This window comes from Theobroma cacao, chromosome 5, assembly GCF_000208745.1.
Source record: "Theobroma cacao cultivar B97-61/B2 chromosome 5, Criollo_cocoa_genome_V2, whole genome shotgun sequence".
Classification (NCBI taxonomy): domain Eukaryota; kingdom Viridiplantae; phylum Streptophyta; class Magnoliopsida; order Malvales; family Malvaceae; genus Theobroma; species Theobroma cacao.
This window is the reverse complement of record NC_030854.1, coordinates 38,326,643-38,343,336: the sequence shown is the minus strand read 5'-3', so window position 1 is coordinate 38,343,336 and position 16,694 is coordinate 38,326,643. Positions and strand designations below refer to the sequence as shown.

General features: G+C 36.5%; 2 protein-coding genes across 3 annotated transcripts; both read right to left on the bottom strand.

Moving 5' to 3' along the window:
- On the bottom strand, nt 3,074-5,331 carry LOC18600468 (heavy metal-associated isoprenylated plant protein 3). 2 transcript variants are annotated; one of them, XM_018120669.1, is made up of 4 exons: nt 5,076-5,199; nt 4,904-4,979; nt 4,617-4,677; nt 3,074-4,448 (listed from the first exon to the last, which is right to left on the bottom strand). In XM_018120669.1, the coding sequence occupies exons 2-4, from the start codon at nt 4,904-4,906 to the stop codon at nt 3,481-3,483; spliced, it is 1,032 nt and encodes a 343-aa protein (XP_017976158.1). In that variant the 5' UTR covers nt 4,907-4,979; nt 5,076-5,199; the 3' UTR covers nt 3,074-3,480. The 2 variants fall into 2 exon arrangements, with proteins under 2 accessions (XP_017976158.1, XP_007030988.2); XM_007030926.2 differs by lacking the exon at nt 4,617-4,677 and having other exon boundaries at nt 5,076-5,331.
- On the bottom strand, nt 6,458-11,666 carry LOC18600467 (respiratory burst oxidase homolog protein B). Its single transcript, XM_007030925.2, has 13 exons — nt 11,580-11,666; nt 10,634-11,206; nt 10,368-10,527; nt 9,674-9,722; nt 9,457-9,570; nt 8,893-9,321; nt 8,381-8,767; nt 8,186-8,281; nt 7,963-8,078; nt 7,762-7,864; nt 7,608-7,681; nt 7,004-7,515; nt 6,458-6,635 (listed from the first exon to the last, which is right to left on the bottom strand). The coding sequence occupies exons 2-13, from the start codon at nt 11,151-11,153 to the stop codon at nt 6,526-6,528; spliced, it is 2,670 nt and encodes an 889-aa protein (XP_007030987.2). The 5' UTR covers nt 11,154-11,206; nt 11,580-11,666; the 3' UTR covers nt 6,458-6,525.

The window sequence follows — 16,694 nt, the reverse complement described above, 5'->3', positions numbered from 1 at the left end:
TGCCACTGATCTGACCACCATTCTTCATAATTAACAGAGTTGGTGTTTAAACTACAGAAACCCAAAGAATCTTTCCCTTCCATTGTCTCAGCAATCAAGCATGCAGCTCTGGAAAATTTTTTTTGGGGGGGAGTTTAGACTGATGGACTCCAAATTCAAGTGTGACTTGTGTTTGATTCTTTGCAAAACAGGTTCCTAGAATCAAAATATCTGATTCTTGTCTCTTTACCTTTATTGAGAAACACATCCTAGGGGGGTTTCAATATTGACAAAACAAGAGAAACAAAGGCACAGCTTTCATGGAGCAAAAGCAGGTTCAATGTTAACTACCCAAGTTTTTTACTTTATTTTTAAATGGGCATGTGGCTCAAAGCAATTAGCTTAAGCAATTTGGTTATATTTCTAATGGGGGCATAGCTTCCTTTTAGTAAGACATCTCTATTTCTATTGTTTAGGCTTTTAGAGAAACAAACCTTCTTTTAGGTACACATATAGAGTCTTTCCCCCACAACCAAAAAGTTAGGTAGCTCCAAAGCCAATGGTAAGCTTTGATTTCCTTTTTGTTATTGAACTTAGGGCAAAGGTTGCTTCCATCATTGTGTTGGTCATGATTGTCATCATTAAGATCATAATTATAGCATCACCACTCTTGATTATTGTTTTGTTAAACCCCATTTTTGTTACCAAGTTCAGCCTCTAATGGAGAGAACGTTGCTGTTTATTCTTTCTTCTAGTAGCTTCTACAAATAACTGGCTAAAGCTAGGGAAATGGTTATGGGGAGGATTGAGAGGCTTGGGAAGGAAGACAGACTTGGATTGAAGGAATCAGGTTCCTTATTAATGGAAACTGCTCTTAAATTGATAACCCAGGGAATATGCTGTAAATGAAATTTGCAGTCATGCTTTGATAGACTGAACTGACTTGACATGTATTTTTTCCTTTTTTTGGCTTTTGGATTAAGATTCTCTCATGAATCATTTTCCATCCATACCAATGGTCCAAACAAATCTTTACCTTGCTTTACATTGTCTGATCTTTTGCCTGTTCCCTTCCCCTCCAAGGCTCAAACTCAGCCTCCCCCCACTTTCAGGTGCTAACCCAAGGAAAGGACATCAGATTAAAAGACAATCATAGTAAAGACAAAAGAGTAAATCTCCCCGTAAAATAATCCTTCTCTAAATTCTAAACAATTTTTCATTAACTTTGTAACTCCAAGATGTCTCAACTGTCATTCTTTTAGGAAAGTTGGGAAATGCAAGAGTAAACCATCAAACTCTCTTCCTATTTTTTATTACCTTTTTTCCTCCAATTTTGCTGCACAAAATTTGATACAGGCTAACAACCATGATCATCTGTGCTTTGTTTTCGTACAAAGCTGATGGGCCCAATTCTGAAGCTCATGATTAAGAGCAGCATGTGGAAAAGAAAATTGCTCAAACTGAAGATAAGGGGTCCATGAGAGACACTCTTCCACAGTCTTGCTTACCCCAATATTGTTTTATATTAGTAGTTGCTGAGCTGGGTTAATGACCCCTTTAATACAGATATGTCATATAAAATCACATTCTTATTATTATTTGGTATGAATCAACTGAAAAGAAGATTGTCAAAAAAATCTAAAGATAGAGACAATACTTATTCTGATATATGTTAAATTTTTAAAACAAATATTTAATTTAAAATCAATTCATAATATAAACAGATTTCCCAATTATGATTACCCTTTTAAAAGAATAGATTTGTTCTCTTGTGGACAGTACAATGGAAAGAATAAAAATTGCAGAACAATTAGATTCTCTTTGCCCATCAAGCTTGGAATGTCAAAATGAGCTTCAAGTGGACAAGAGAATAAAAACTTGAAAAGGGGAGCTTTCTGGATATATATTGAAAAGGATTTAATAAAGGGTGGCACTGGCAGATTTCAGGTTTCATTTCTTCTACTTCTGGAGAAAGTTTTTTCTTTTCTTTTATGACAAAGATAAGTCCACATATTCTCTTCAGGATTGGGAAAGGAAAAGTATAAAACCTGTTGAAAAAGATGGAAGAATGCTTATACTTCTAGGACCCATCCATTGTCTATAGAAGTTAACCAAAATGGCCTTTATTAATCTCTTAGTTTAGCTCAAAACTTTGCCCTTTGATAAGGAGGAGATAATGGTAATATGATTGAAGTGGAGGTTGGGGGAGGAATCACTCCTCTCTTGAAAGATCAAATCTCCTATGTTATAAAATTGTACTAGTCAAAAATAGTTTGATATGGGTAATTTATGTTAATAAAGAACCTCCTGCATGCATGTGATTAATAAACTAAGAACATGTTGATTCATGTCACATGATAAATTCGTTTGAACAGAAGGAGACAGAGGTTTAAAAAAAGGATAGGGTAATAAGCTATCTGCAATTGTACAGACTTTGCTTTAATTCGAATAAGAGGGTGTGAGCCAATAAAAGAAGCCAAAAAAGTTTGGGAAAAACAAAAAACAAAAGCAAAGGTCTGTTAAAGTCATGATCACACATTTCAATGGTAGTTTTAATGAAAGAAAGAGGGGATGGCTTTCCTTCCAAAAGAAAACTTCCCAGTGAGGCTCAATGCCCTAGCTACTACTTCACACAAATCTATACCCAGAGAGAGAGAGAGAGAGAACAGTGAGGTTGTTACCTTCAGTATTTCCATCATCAATGTAAAGCAGGGTAAACAACAATGCACACTACTTACCCCATCAAGCACAAGGCAATGGTAACTTTAGTTTTGTATTAAAGAAGAAAGAAATGGGGGGTTTTCTTTTTCAAAAGTTGCACAAAAAACCAGGAGACCCTTGCAATAAATAAACAAATACTGAATTTAAAAATGCAAATTGATCATCAAATTTCACCTTTACACATCAGAAAAAGGAAGTAGGTTTTGAGAGATTTGAAGGGTCCTACACCAGAGCTCAACAGGCCCCAAAAGCAAAAATTCCAGTGAGGATATGACACCTGTCTGCCCATCTGAATTGGCTAAAAGCTTTGCCAGGAAAATAATCAAAATATGAGCCACCGTTTTCTCCTCTTGACCCAAAGTGTAGTCAAATCTTTGGGATCCATCTAACTATCTAAGCAATTCATTTAATCACCATGTAATAAAGGCCAAAATGCCAAATCAAAAACCTACTTATACACATCAGCTGAAGAGGAAAGAAAGAGAGGATCGATGGGGTCAAAGGGGCCTACAAACAACTAAGCATTACAATGCTAAATGCAGACTTAAAACCAAACCTCAAAAAGAGCAAAAAGTTCTAAAAAAAAGCTAAGCACAAACACCACTAAAATAAAAAAAAGGAAGACCCCCCCAAACCCATTGTTTTTTCACCACTCTTATTCTTTTTCCCTAACTTAAGCTACAAGGTTTCCTTCTATACCTACATACATTGCAAAATTATCCCCCCGTACGGTTATACCAGCAGTATAAATTCCGTATCCATATAATGCCGTAAAATATATCACATGATTGAACATGCATTCGGGTTTTCGTCGCTAAACATCTCAAAGGAATCGGACGGCTGTGATGAATAGTATGGATATAGGCCCTGATCTGATGGCGGACGTTCACTCATGGGGCCTGGGTGCATATACGCGTATGAATACGGTGATGAGGCGTAGTATGCAGCACTGTAGCTACTACTTGGATACGCTGTATTGTAGCTAGTGACATACACTGGTGGTGCATGGGAATACGTTGGGTATTCGTACATTTGGTGGTGACGTGGAGGGCTGTAACTGGCTGGAGATGGCATGGGAACCGGACCATGAGGTCCATAAACAGGAAAATGCGATCCAATGAATGCAGGTCCAGCGTCGCCTGAGTGTTCACCCTCATCTAAATTAGCATTAGCATTCCCTTTTTGCCCCTTCTTTTTATTCTTTTTACTGCCACCACCGCCACCGCCACCACCACCACTCTTCTCACCAGCATTACCCTCACTGTCACCACCACCACCACCTTTCCTCTCAGCCACAGGTGACTGATTCCCGGCCGCAAGGATCACAGTTTGCTTGACCTGATCAGGCTTCGACTCCTTGACTTGCCCACCAGTTTTACATGGTGCACTACCACCTTCATGGGCTTTCCTAACATTGTTACAACCCTCAGCATTCTTCGCAGTACTACCATTCTCACAGCTTTTTGCAGTGTCTTGTTGAACAGTGGATTCAGCTTTTTCTGCTTCTTTCTCTTTATCAACCCCACGGTTACTATTACCCTCTTGATCACCGTTTGCTTGGCCGCTTTGCTTGTCTTTGTTCTTCGACTTTCCTTGCTTTTTCTCCTTTTGTCCAGCTTTTTCAGGCCATAACTCTGCATGCCTCCCTTTCTTTATTAGTTTCTTGATCAAAGTTTCTACATCTACGTGCAAGTTGGCTTTCACCGTGGCTTTTTGTTGCCTCAAATCGGCAATGGCCTCGTAAACGCCTGCAAATTGCAGAGCAAAAAATACATACATGAAAAAGGTAATGATAGAAATGAACAAGGCAGATTGAGTTTTGTTTTCATATATAAATTCAGGTAGGCAGGTGAGGAGAAATTAGAGTGACAATGAGAGATGAACAAGGAGACAACATGATGGAAAAGAGATTTTACCGTAAAAAGAATATGTTGGGTAAACAAAAAAGAGAAAACTTTGATCAAGGAATGAGATTAACTGAAAAATCAAAACAAAACCCAGATGAGAAAACCTGACAAACAACAAGATTTTGAGCTTAATAATCTATAGTGATATTGGTCACTTGGAAGGAAAGAGTGATTCCATGGAAAACAAGAAGGAAACCAGTATAAGAAAAAGAAGAAAAACTATGAAGCAGAAAACCCAGAATTTTAATGAAATTTTGTCCTATGTTAAAGGATTGAGATGATTAAGGGAAGTATACCATCAATCTTTCTTAGAGTCTTTTCGACTTTCCTCTTGCAGGCTTCACAATGAATGGAGACTTTCAACACCCAAGCCTGAGGAAAACCAGGAAATAAAGGGGAAACAAAAAATGGGTCTGAGAAAAATACTGTTAAAATTGGGAAAAAAAGGGGAAAGAACCATGCTTTCACCTTGTACTTAAGAGGAGGTTCTTGGTTTTCTTCTGCTTCTTTAGATTCAGTTGCCTTAGCTTCTTGTTTAGTATCTGCTTTGCCTTCTGAAGTTGCCATTAGGACAATAATCACAACACAAGGCAAAGAGGAAAGTATAAATTTTTCTGAGAAAAGAGAGGAGCACAGAGAGAGAGAGAGAGAGAGAGAGAGAGAAGAGAGAAACTGTGAGGAAATGCTTAAGAAGTGAAGGCTTAAAGAGAGAGAGAGAGACAGACAGACGATGGAAAAAAAATCAAGTAGGGGCCCCGGGAGTTGGTGCTAAATGGGGTGGCAAAGAGTAGTACTTGCTGAGAAAATGATTTTATTACATTAAAAAAAAAGAAAATTTTCTTGAAAGCTTTGCTTTTTCTCTGCAATGGACACCTATCAAGTTAAACACTTTGATGCTCTTTGTTTAACTGCTTCTTTTTTGCTAGCTAGGACTATACCAGAATTTTTTTTTGGCTGCTTTTTCTTCCTTCTTTTCCTCTCTTTTCCGCACAGGTAATTTCCTCCTTAATAGTGCCAAACCACTAACAATTTTCTTGTATGCATGAACAAAAAGAATAACTTTTAATGCACCAAGGCATCTCAATGTGGGTATTGAATTGATTTGATTGTAAACTATTTCATCTTTATCGATTAATATCGAAATCAAAAAAATAAAATGAATTAATCAAATTTATTCGATTTAAATCAAAATATGTTCACCCTTAATCCTAATTTATCTCATAATCTTTTTGCATTACAAATTTAATATATTTTTCTTCAGAGTAAAAAAAAAAGGGCCATTATAACTTTAAATCAAGCTTAAAGTTTCCATGAAATTAATGGGAAAATTACCCAAAAAAGGGGTTATTATGCATCAATATTAAATAACCATAGGAAGGCACCATGCAATGGGCAAAGAAGATTTATGAAGGAGAAGTTGCCTTTGAGTTGTCTCCTTAGAAAGGAAACCATCAACATGAAGCATAAAATTTTTGTAACACGGAAATGCTGGCTTGGTTCCAATGAGAAGTTGCCCCTCAAAGAAGCATTGAGAATAAAGCTGCCCTTTTTTCTATTAATTGCCCCAAAACCAGTGGTCCAAACTTATTTCTCCAATAACTTCAGCCTGCCTTTTTGCCAGGGGATGGATTGATTTACAGCTTTGTTGTAATACTCTTATGAACCTTTATGAAGATATTTATGGGCCTGTCTCCTTTTATATATAGATATATATGTGACATTATGATTTGATTTAAGACAGAAAGGAAAGGGAAACAAAAAAGAAAACTAAATAGTGAAAAGGCTTTGCCAATATAAAATTGATAACCAAATCATATTAAAAACAACATTACAGCTATACCCTTTTAAAACATAAATTATATACTACTATATTACATTTTTTTTATGGAAAAATAAAAAAATGTAAAGACAAAAATTTTTAAAAGTTCTCTTTGTGGAAATCAAATTTGGTACTGGTTTTCCTTGAAAAGTCTTGAGCTAGCCTCCTTAGCTCCCCTGTTAATCCAGGTGCTCCACAGTAAAATACTCCTGCAAAATAGGATTCAATATTAGGTAAGCTTTTGATATTATACTTGTGCTTAGTTTGTAAAGTATTATCCATTATAATTTATTAGACCTCACTATTTTTTCATAAAAGATGTTTTATAGATAAAAAATAATGTATAAATATTTAATTTTACTCTAATACATAATTGATGTGAGATTTATGAAAATAAAGTGTCAAAAAAAGTAAGAAACTTATTTCGATCTTATGATAATCATAGGTATTGCATACCCTAATAGTGACTTGGGACATGTGTACTTAGCTTGAGGAAAACACCATTGAAATGCAGGATTTTAAAGCGTCTATGGCTTATTGAAATGAAGAATAAAGCTAGTAGAAAGCAAAGACATACCGACTCTTTGATTAGCGTGGTTAACAGCAACATGCTTGAAAACCTTGTGCCAATTCGGCCTGGCAAAATGTGTCTTCACACGGGTTCCTGATACAATGTCAACCCCACTCTTGGCATGGTGGAGGGACTGAAGCATGGTGATCAAAGCTGATCTAGCATCCCCTTCTTCGAACACACTGGTGCAGTAATTGTGGAGCTCGATCATCCTATCCCTGTCATACTCAGCCACCTCGTTCATCACCCCTCTGAACCACTCGAACGAGCCTTGCTCGCGAGTGACCCAGTAGAAATAAGCTCGTTTGGTGGCGAAGGGCTTCCTCTTGTTGTTCTTAACTCCATTCTCTATCCCTTCCTCCATTTCCTTCTGTTGCTTGATGTTGTTCAGCACGTCTTTGACTATGCTGATCAACGGAGTGGCTCCAATGCCGAGTCCTACTAGGAGAAGCACATCATATTTTTTATAGTCCTGTGCTGGAGCTCCGTAGGGGCCATCGATCAAGAGTTTAGGCAACCTGTTTGAAGATTGAATTCCATGTTGGGAGTTGAGATAATGATTGGAAAAAGATGGAAAAACAGCATATTGGCGGGGAAAAACGAAAGTTACCTAGGCTTGTTTTCTCCTTTGCCAACATCTGCTCTCAGGAGGCCACTTTGATTAACTGATGGAGGCTGACAGACCTGCAAACCAAAACGTTTAAAGCTTACAAAGGAGACATTTTGTTGTAGAAATCCTACAGGTTTTGAGGAAGAACAATCACCTTTACAAAAAGGGCCTTGAGCTGGGATGTCCAGTCTCCTAAGGTTCGGATGTGAATACTCAAATAGTCATCTGCAGGGGATGAAGTGATGGAGAAGGGATGCCTGAAGAATCAAAAACCATCGATGTTCTATCAGTTTCCCTGCCATTAAAACTGTTGAAATAGTGAAACACTACATAATTATTTGATCCTGTTTTTTACCATTGGAATGGGGAGACTGCTGCACAGTTCACAAAGATGTATTGGCCACTGGTGTACTTAAATCCTTGAGGCTTAGACATATGCAGGGAGAGTACATTTCCAGGGTACACAGCAACCTGAATTATGAACAGAAACAAGTATTAGCCTTACCCGAGCTTAAAACTGTTATCTTTTCCTACCAGTAAACTTGATAAATTTGACATTTGGGGGGGTTGGAATGTACCTTCAAGATCTTCACTGACTTATAGCCAGACCTGAATGCACGAATCAGGCGTTCACACGCGTATAGTAGCATTGGAACTGCTAGATACATCCATGTCTGCAAGCAAATAGCAGAAAACAATTTAAAATCCTCTGGAAAATGTCAGCATATTGTGAAAATGTTGTTTTGCACTAGCTAGTTTTTTGAGACACTTACTGTCTTTTTGTACCATTTCTTGGAGAGGTAGAGGAAATATCCATGAACAATGAAGAGGGCATAGACAATAACAAACAGATGATGTGAGTACCAGAAGGCATTGAATCCGGTGAGCTTCTTTATGGGTTTGGGGAGGTTTAGCCGGTTGCGGCGGAACCAGGGCTGAGCTAGTATGTAGGCTATGGCCATGAGCACCACCATGGCTACACCAGTCCAGCCCTCGGTGCCTTTCACGAACCACCAGTAGTTGTTAGGCCGTTTTTCCCCGAAGAATGGCTTCATTGGCTCATATTCTTCATCAGTGGCATGGAGAAGTCTAGGGAAGTCGCATGTAAGATGAGCACCAGCATGCAGGCCAACTCCAATAGCAATCCCCAAAGCAACCACCTATAGAATTTGGTCCAAATGCAAGAAAGTATTAATTTCTTCTATGTATACATCCTTTATTATGATTTATTATAAGATAAAAGTAAGATAATTAGCCCTTAATTCTGGATTATTATTTACCATACCTTGTGAAAATTGATGTTGTCATCAAATGGGACAACCACCCCTAACTTGGTCCTGCTTCTAAGCCAAGTAATGGTATTCCTACACACTGGAAGGAGGATAAGGGCCATGTTGAATTTAGTTGTCTCAGCTGCACCTTTGGCTGTGGTAACACAGTAGCCCATCACATCAAACACGGCCCGATGTTTGTATTGGATGAATTTCCAAGTGAACAGGCCTGCACAGATTGAGATCCACAGGGCCAGGACCCATATCCTTTTCCAATTGTCCTCCAGGAAGTAAGCAAGACCCCTGCCCCATCTTTTGATGGGGTTTCTCTCTTTTGTTGGCACCAATTTTTCACTCAACAGCCTGCTCAGAATGCGGCTATCTGTCACCAGGTTGGTTGACTGGCTTGGTGCTTGGAGAAGCAGTGTTTCCAAATTGTATATCTGACAAAAAGGAAAAAACAACCAACAGGGAATTGGGTCAAAAGTCTGTGGTGAAATTAGGGTGAGATCCTGTTTGCTTGGCCTTGAAATGGGGTTGGGAGAGTTAGTTCATTCAATGAAAGTCAAGGTGCTGACCTCAATGTAGCCAAGGTTGTCTTTGTCCAGTTCTTCCATGATTAGGGCTGCATATTCCTCAGCAGATTCTTGGATTTTTGACAGCTTGTTAGCACTAGCACTCAATGCAATAATCTGCACAACATTTTATTGAAACAGTTGTAAATATTTTTTTATAGATAGTTGCAGCTTAAACTACTTTTCATATCAGTAGTACTATTCTCCGGCTTTTACTCACCTCTTTCACTTCTTCTTCCGTGATCCTTCCATCAGCATCTTTGTCAACCCTGAATTTACCCAAAAATTGCTTGAATAATAATAAATTTTATATTTAATAAACTGTCAATATATAATATTTATATATTATTACTTACTCATAATACGTCACTTTATAAAATACATAAAAATAAAAATTCTAAAATCTTTTAAAACAAACTTTTTTTTTTTAAATATGTAACAAAGCATCAAATAGAAACAAGTAAGAATAACCAATGTTTTCATATCGTATTCGTGTGCAAAGAATTTTCTTGGTGGTGATTAGATTATTTAATTAAGTGATGATTTCATAATAGTAAATTAAAATGAAAAATTATTTTTTGTATTGTATAACCAAAGTAGAGAGTTATTGTTAAGAATTATTATAAAGTCAACAAAATTGGATAATATATGGCAAGAGAATTTATTTTCACCGGCCATCTGGCTTCACGTGCAGAGAGCACAAAATGCGGTTTTATATGATAAAATTCTTTGCATGAATACCAAAATGGACATCTTAGCATAATTTTGTCTAATGATTAGGTGAAATCCGTCTCAAATGTCCCACAAAATTTGTCTTATGCAATGGAAGCGTATGGTATTCATAATTCAAGCTTTGTGTTGGGTCAATAATGGAAGTGCTTCAATTATGTGAAACAGACAGACAGAGTTCTTACATGTCAAAGAAGGTTTGCAGCCTAGCATCAAAGCCATGATCAGAGATTTGTTCCCAGAATTCCCTCAGCTCAGCTTTGCTTATTGCTGATGATGTTATCCCTCTCCGTCTAGCCAGGGCCTCGAAGAGTTCACTGGCAAACTCTTTGGATTCATTCATTCCTGGTTACGACAACCAAACCCAGGGTTTCTAATCAGGCTATGATCTTGGTTTGGAAGTAAACAGGTTTATCATCGGGCTAACAGGGAGAGAATGGTGTCGCATTACCTATGCATTGGCCGAAGAGAGATTTGAGGAGTGAGCCATCGACAGACAGTTCATCGAACCGTTTTTCGACCTCGGACCAGCCTTCACTTCCTACGTTCTTGGTGGTCATAAACTTCAGGCCCTGAAGGGCACGAGCAGCTCCGGACTTGCTCCTGTCGACCTTGTTGAACGGTGCAGCAGCCTTGGTCGATGTCATCCGCTTTAGTTCCTGAGAGACTTGCCTGATTCGGAACGAAAGCTGGGATCCGAATGAAGGCCTTTTCTCCAACCTGGTTGCTAACATTGCCGTCTCTGGATCACCTCCCTTGATGTTCTGGACAGACACCGAGTCTTCCCGGATGTCTAGAGTGATTTCCACGTACTCGTCGTCACCATCCTTGAACCTTGCACTTTTCTTGCTGCTGCTTTTCTTGTTGTTCATCAATATCGGCCCGCTCAATGGACCACTGTAGCCGACCCTGGTGCTGCTCGTGCTTTCTGTATCGGACCATGACTCGTGTTTGCTGTGTTGAATCTCCATAGTTTTTGCTTTCCTAATTCTCTCAACTCTCTCGAACCCAGAGTTTGTGTATCCTGAAATGAAAAACCAGGGAGAGCAATCAGGCTGACAAGGACTCAAAGTTCTGATATATCATGTCTAGAACTATAATAATTAGCTAAGGATTTGACTATGCTACCCTCATGAATTATATTTTATGCAAGGGCATATTTGACTTTAAAAACCCTTGTCTGGCTGCTTTTCTGCTTATAGAAACAGACTTACTTGGTTATTCTACCACTCTTCATCATTGATTAAAGCAAAGAAACACACACACGCACATCATTGACATCAAAATCAGTGAATCAGTTTAGACGTTTTCCATGGTGCATGGAAACATGAATCAAACCAAGTGAAAGCAACCAAAAAGAATGGATTTTCTTGGGAAAATCACTCTCAAAATCTTACCGGAGAGAACAATGAATTCTTGCCCTTTGGAGAGCTTCAAGAGTTGAATACTAGGAGAATGTTGGTGAGAGAGATAGAATTTGAGAACTGAAAGAGGAACATATATAGAAAGAGTTTTATAAAGGGGGAAAAGGTCGCTGAGAGGGCAAATCAAGGGAGGGGAAGAGAAGTCAAAACTTCCAGAGAAAAAAACAAAAAAGCAAGGTGAAACCAGGGGGCGCAGTCGGGTTAAGTGTTAGTTATAGATTGGAGTGGTTATGTGGGCGTTTCCATACTCTTTCTAAATAAATCTTCAAAGATTCCAACCATCACCAACCCAACCCCAGGTTGACAAGAAAAAACTTCATTCAGCATGAAGAAATTTAACAATGGTAGCAGCATGCAGGTCAACCATTCACGAGAACATTGTTGGAAAGTTGCCTTTGAATATGAACTGAAACCCAAAAAATGAATGTAAGCCCGGAAAAAGGTAAAGCACACTCCTATTTGGGTCTGCTTCCATGAAAATGCCAGGCACCAAAGTTCTTACAGCCTAGTGAATTTCACATTTAAACTATTAAATTAACTAATCTTATTTGCCAGCACATAATATTTTTTCCTGTTGCATGAATCATCTTCTATGTTGTTTTTTGTTCTTCAAGAACCTTATCTTTTATGCTCTTCTAGTGACATTGACAGCTTCCCCAAATTTCTTCAACTTTTAGCAGGACTTGCCTGTCCCTAAAGAATTTATATAGAAGAAGACATTTTATAGCAATAAAATAGACACAGTTTCATTGAGTCATGGAGATAAAGATGAAAACAATATCAATCTCTTTAATTTGATAGCTACATCCATTTAATTCAATTAAGCAAAGAGTGTCTGCTTTGTTTTTATCATTATTTTTCTTCATTGATTCAATCATATAGCACAAATTTTCACATATGAAACATCTGTTAATACCCAACTTTTTTTTTTTTTTATTAAGCTGAATATGACAATTATAGAGAACATCAAAATTCTCTGTAAATACAAACTAAAACAATTTAGAAAACTCTTCTAAAATTAATTCAATACAAATGAAATACCCAAATTACATACAATACTGAAAATAATCTAAAGAAATTATACCATCTCGATTGAGTTGCAACAACACCTAGCTAGTAGTACCCAATTATTTTCTAATTTAATTTCTATGCAATGCATGTGGTGTTTAGTCACCCATTTGGACTTCAATAAGTATTCATAGGTATTAGGTGGCATGCATATATGAGAGGACTTGAAGAATTATTTTACAAAGGGAATATTGGGAAAGATTTATTAATTCTATATATATATAACCTTAAGACATATTTAGAAGGGAAATTATTAGGTAAAGGTTTTTTTTTTTTATAATTAGAGGAGAGGGGATTCGAATCACAGGAGATTATACACCAACCAATAAATTAACTGTTCAGGTGCATTTATAATCTTAAAGGATCATGCATTGTATCTTTAAACTTTGACACTCAGAGGAGCATAAAGCAATAAGTGATAGTGTATAAATACGGACAATATTGCGAATATAAATCCAAAAAGAAATACTATTTAATTTTTAGTACGAAATTAAAAGGTTTGAAAGACAATATTTTAGAAATTTAATTTCTCAATTTCAGATAATGGGAAATAAAATGAACTTTGCTGGTAGGTAAAAAGGTAAATAGTTTTAATTAAAAATTATTAAAATAAAATTTAAAAGGAAAAAACACAATGATTTTCCACTAGTTAATGGGTCTGTGGTAATTCCATTACAAAAGGAGAAAACACCAATACCTTTTCACATATTAACTACTTAATGGATGTTAGTGCTCATATTAATGTGTTCCATATCTCATGATGATGGAATACCCGACATTGGACCGCCTAATTAGGACCTGTTGTAAGGTAATGATTAAGTCAATAATGGAAGAACAACTTGGCTAATTGAGGTTAATTATACATTCATTAAACTAATTATTCCTAGAGATTTGAATATAGAAAGTGAAAAGCTTGATTAATTGTACATCTTTGAATTTTGCACTTTGTTTTCGAAATTGATTTCTTCTTTGAATTGGTTTGAGAAACTTGATTCGGGTATGATCATAGTTTAGAAATATGATTAGGATTTAGAAATTATGAGATCTCGAATTCGAGCTTACATATTATAACGGAGTTGGTAATTGTAGAGAATCTATATATCTATCAATTATACTACTTTTCCTTAAACTAACTATGATTCTTTCTTTTCTAAAAGTTTTTAGTTGAAACAGTTTATGGGTACAATTGAGGAAGACTGATGAAAGAGGCTATTTAGATATTAAATGTAGTAAATAATTTCATGATTTATGTTTATTAATTGAGTAATTCCATGAATCTAGACTCAAAGGAATCATATCAAAATTAAAATCTCAAAAGCCAAATACATATCCTCCAACCTAATCCTAACATATAGTATTGCCATAATTAATATGAAATTCAACTAATATTATAAATCTCGAGTTGAAACGAATAGATCAAAATTAAAACCTCGATAAAAACCAAATAATACATATTCTCCCACCTAATCCTAGCCTAAACCTAGTACATGTTACTTACTAGGACAAACGCATGTGAAGTTTGATCAAATTAAGATACTGTAGAATTGAAAACACGACAGCTAATTATTCGTTTAGGACAAAACAAGATGGAGATAAAGCAGAACAAACAAGTCAAAATGAGAGACAGACACAACTTGAAGGCAAGTAGGCTCTGGATTTTTACTCAAGAACCAGTCAAAATTGAAGGCAAAACCTGGATTTGGGTATTTGACCTTGGGTGACGTTAGCTTTATCTTGTTTGAAAGAAGGAAAAGATGGTTTGGAGAAGCTGTCAAAACAAGTGAAAACCCTTGGCTGAATCTGTCTGGATACAGAGACTAAATATAAATGGAAGTTTGATTAATTATACGCGTTTCTAATGTTGAAAAATACAGTGTTTCCCCCTTCTGCTTTTAATAGTCATAATTGAACCATGTTTATAAGACTATGTCTTTATTCTTTTTATCGTATCTAAATAAGTTTTTTTTTTCTATTTGAATATTCACTTAAGTTTTTAATTTTTAATGAAAAATTAATCGTTGTCGTCCAATTTAATATCGGCTGGTAATTTTTATTCACATGAAAACAAATGACATGATTATGTAATAATAGTTATGGAATGGATCATGTGATTACGTTATTAAGTTATATGGATAAAAAATGCTAGCAATATTTGATCGAACGATTAATAATTTTTCGTTAGGGTTAAGATTTGTATAAATACGAATTAAATGATAAAAGGTTGTTTGGGTACAATAAATTAATAAGAAAACATATAGTTGAGGAATTTATTTAAACCTTTTATCCATTATTATTTATGTTGCATAGGAGGGAATGAATGGGGGATAGCCTAAACCTCACCAAATTGAATTCCACTTTTCCTTCCATTGATTATTCAAACATTCTTCAATTTTAGACCATGTTCTAAGTAACAATCATGGCCGTTTCTTCCATGCTTCTTCTCATGGGAAAACAACCAAACCCTTGGTCCAGGATTGCTGAATCAAGACCTGTTTCTGATCCAAAGTATTGTGAACCTAGGCCCTTCCATTCCTATCCTTAAAAACAGTAAAGAACCCACTGCCTTTCAGGTTTCAAGCCCATACAGTCATTAGATGTTAGACAGTAAGGTGGTGGGCAGTGGGCAGCCAATTTATGCCATTAATCTACAACGTAAATGCAACAAAAAAGAGCAAAAATTGAAAGAAGGGAAATAATTGTTCAATGTTAAGGTAAAATTTGCCACCAACCTTGAGCAAAATTGAAAGCAATGGTAGCATAGGATTCTCTCCCCTTTGAATGGTTTTGTATTTTAGTTTCTGCACATCATTCTTTTGCAAGACTTCCCATGTGTTTTTTGCACTGTAAACTTTGTTTCTTTGTTTGTACATCCTCTGATTTTTGGCCTCTTTGTGTGTGTTTTCTTAGGTCAAATGGACATCCTCATTGCAGAGAATGAAGCATCGGAAGGTATTAAAGTTTGGTGGTGTTTGGAGCTTATCGTTGACTATGGGCTCCACTGGTTTCAGATATGTCATGTGGTTCTGAGAGAAGTGACACTGACAGCACATTATCAAGTACCAACTGCATCTTACCAGTGACAAAATGGATATAAAACCATCCATTTTTACAGAACTATTCTCACCTCAGAATTCATATACTTCTCTGGTAGATCCAATGTGAATTAAGTGTTACATGAACTATTTACTTTACCTTAATGTATTCATATCCGTATCCATATTTATATCTGATATTTTTTCAGATGCTTTATTATTTATAATTTGTCAAAATTATAACGTAGTCGTGCTCAACACGTATCTCGAATCCATATAAGATAGGTTAGAGCAAAGATGAAGAGAGACTTTGAAACACTTAAGATTTGGTAAAATGAAGTGCAATCAAATAGCTTTGCCATAATGGAAGTGGGAGGGGGAAACTATCCTTAAATGGGGTAACTGACGGCACAGGCTAATATACCAGATAAGGTTGCTGAAAATCAACACCAACTCACACCAAACTATTTTGATACTATGTTTTTGAAGATAAAAGACACACAATGGGGCAACCAACTAGCAACTTTGCACGTGGAGCCATAGAAAAGAAAAGCTTGGGAAATAAACTAGTGCTACTAAAAGGCCTATTAGCTTCCCATAATGCAGCATTCGCATTCAAGATCTAGCTTTCACCTAGATGCGGCTTTAATCTGAAAATGGAAGAGTAGATACATTACCACATGATAAAGGAATGGACCATTTCTCTCTCTCTCTTTTAATAATGGGGGTTGGAGAAAACTTATGCTGTCAAGAGGTAGGCAAGTCCAACAGATTAGGACCCACGTAGACATTTTTTGTAAGGTTTGATTTCAGGACTTTTTAGTGAACTTTAGGAACTAAAAAAGGGTTTGTTTTAAATGCAAAGACCATGATGGGGATTTGATTGACTAAGCTTTTGAGCAATGAAGCTATCTAAAAAACCTGCAGAAAATGATGAAGTGCATGAGCAATAAAGGGGAGAAAAATATGTCAGCTTTATCTTAATAGA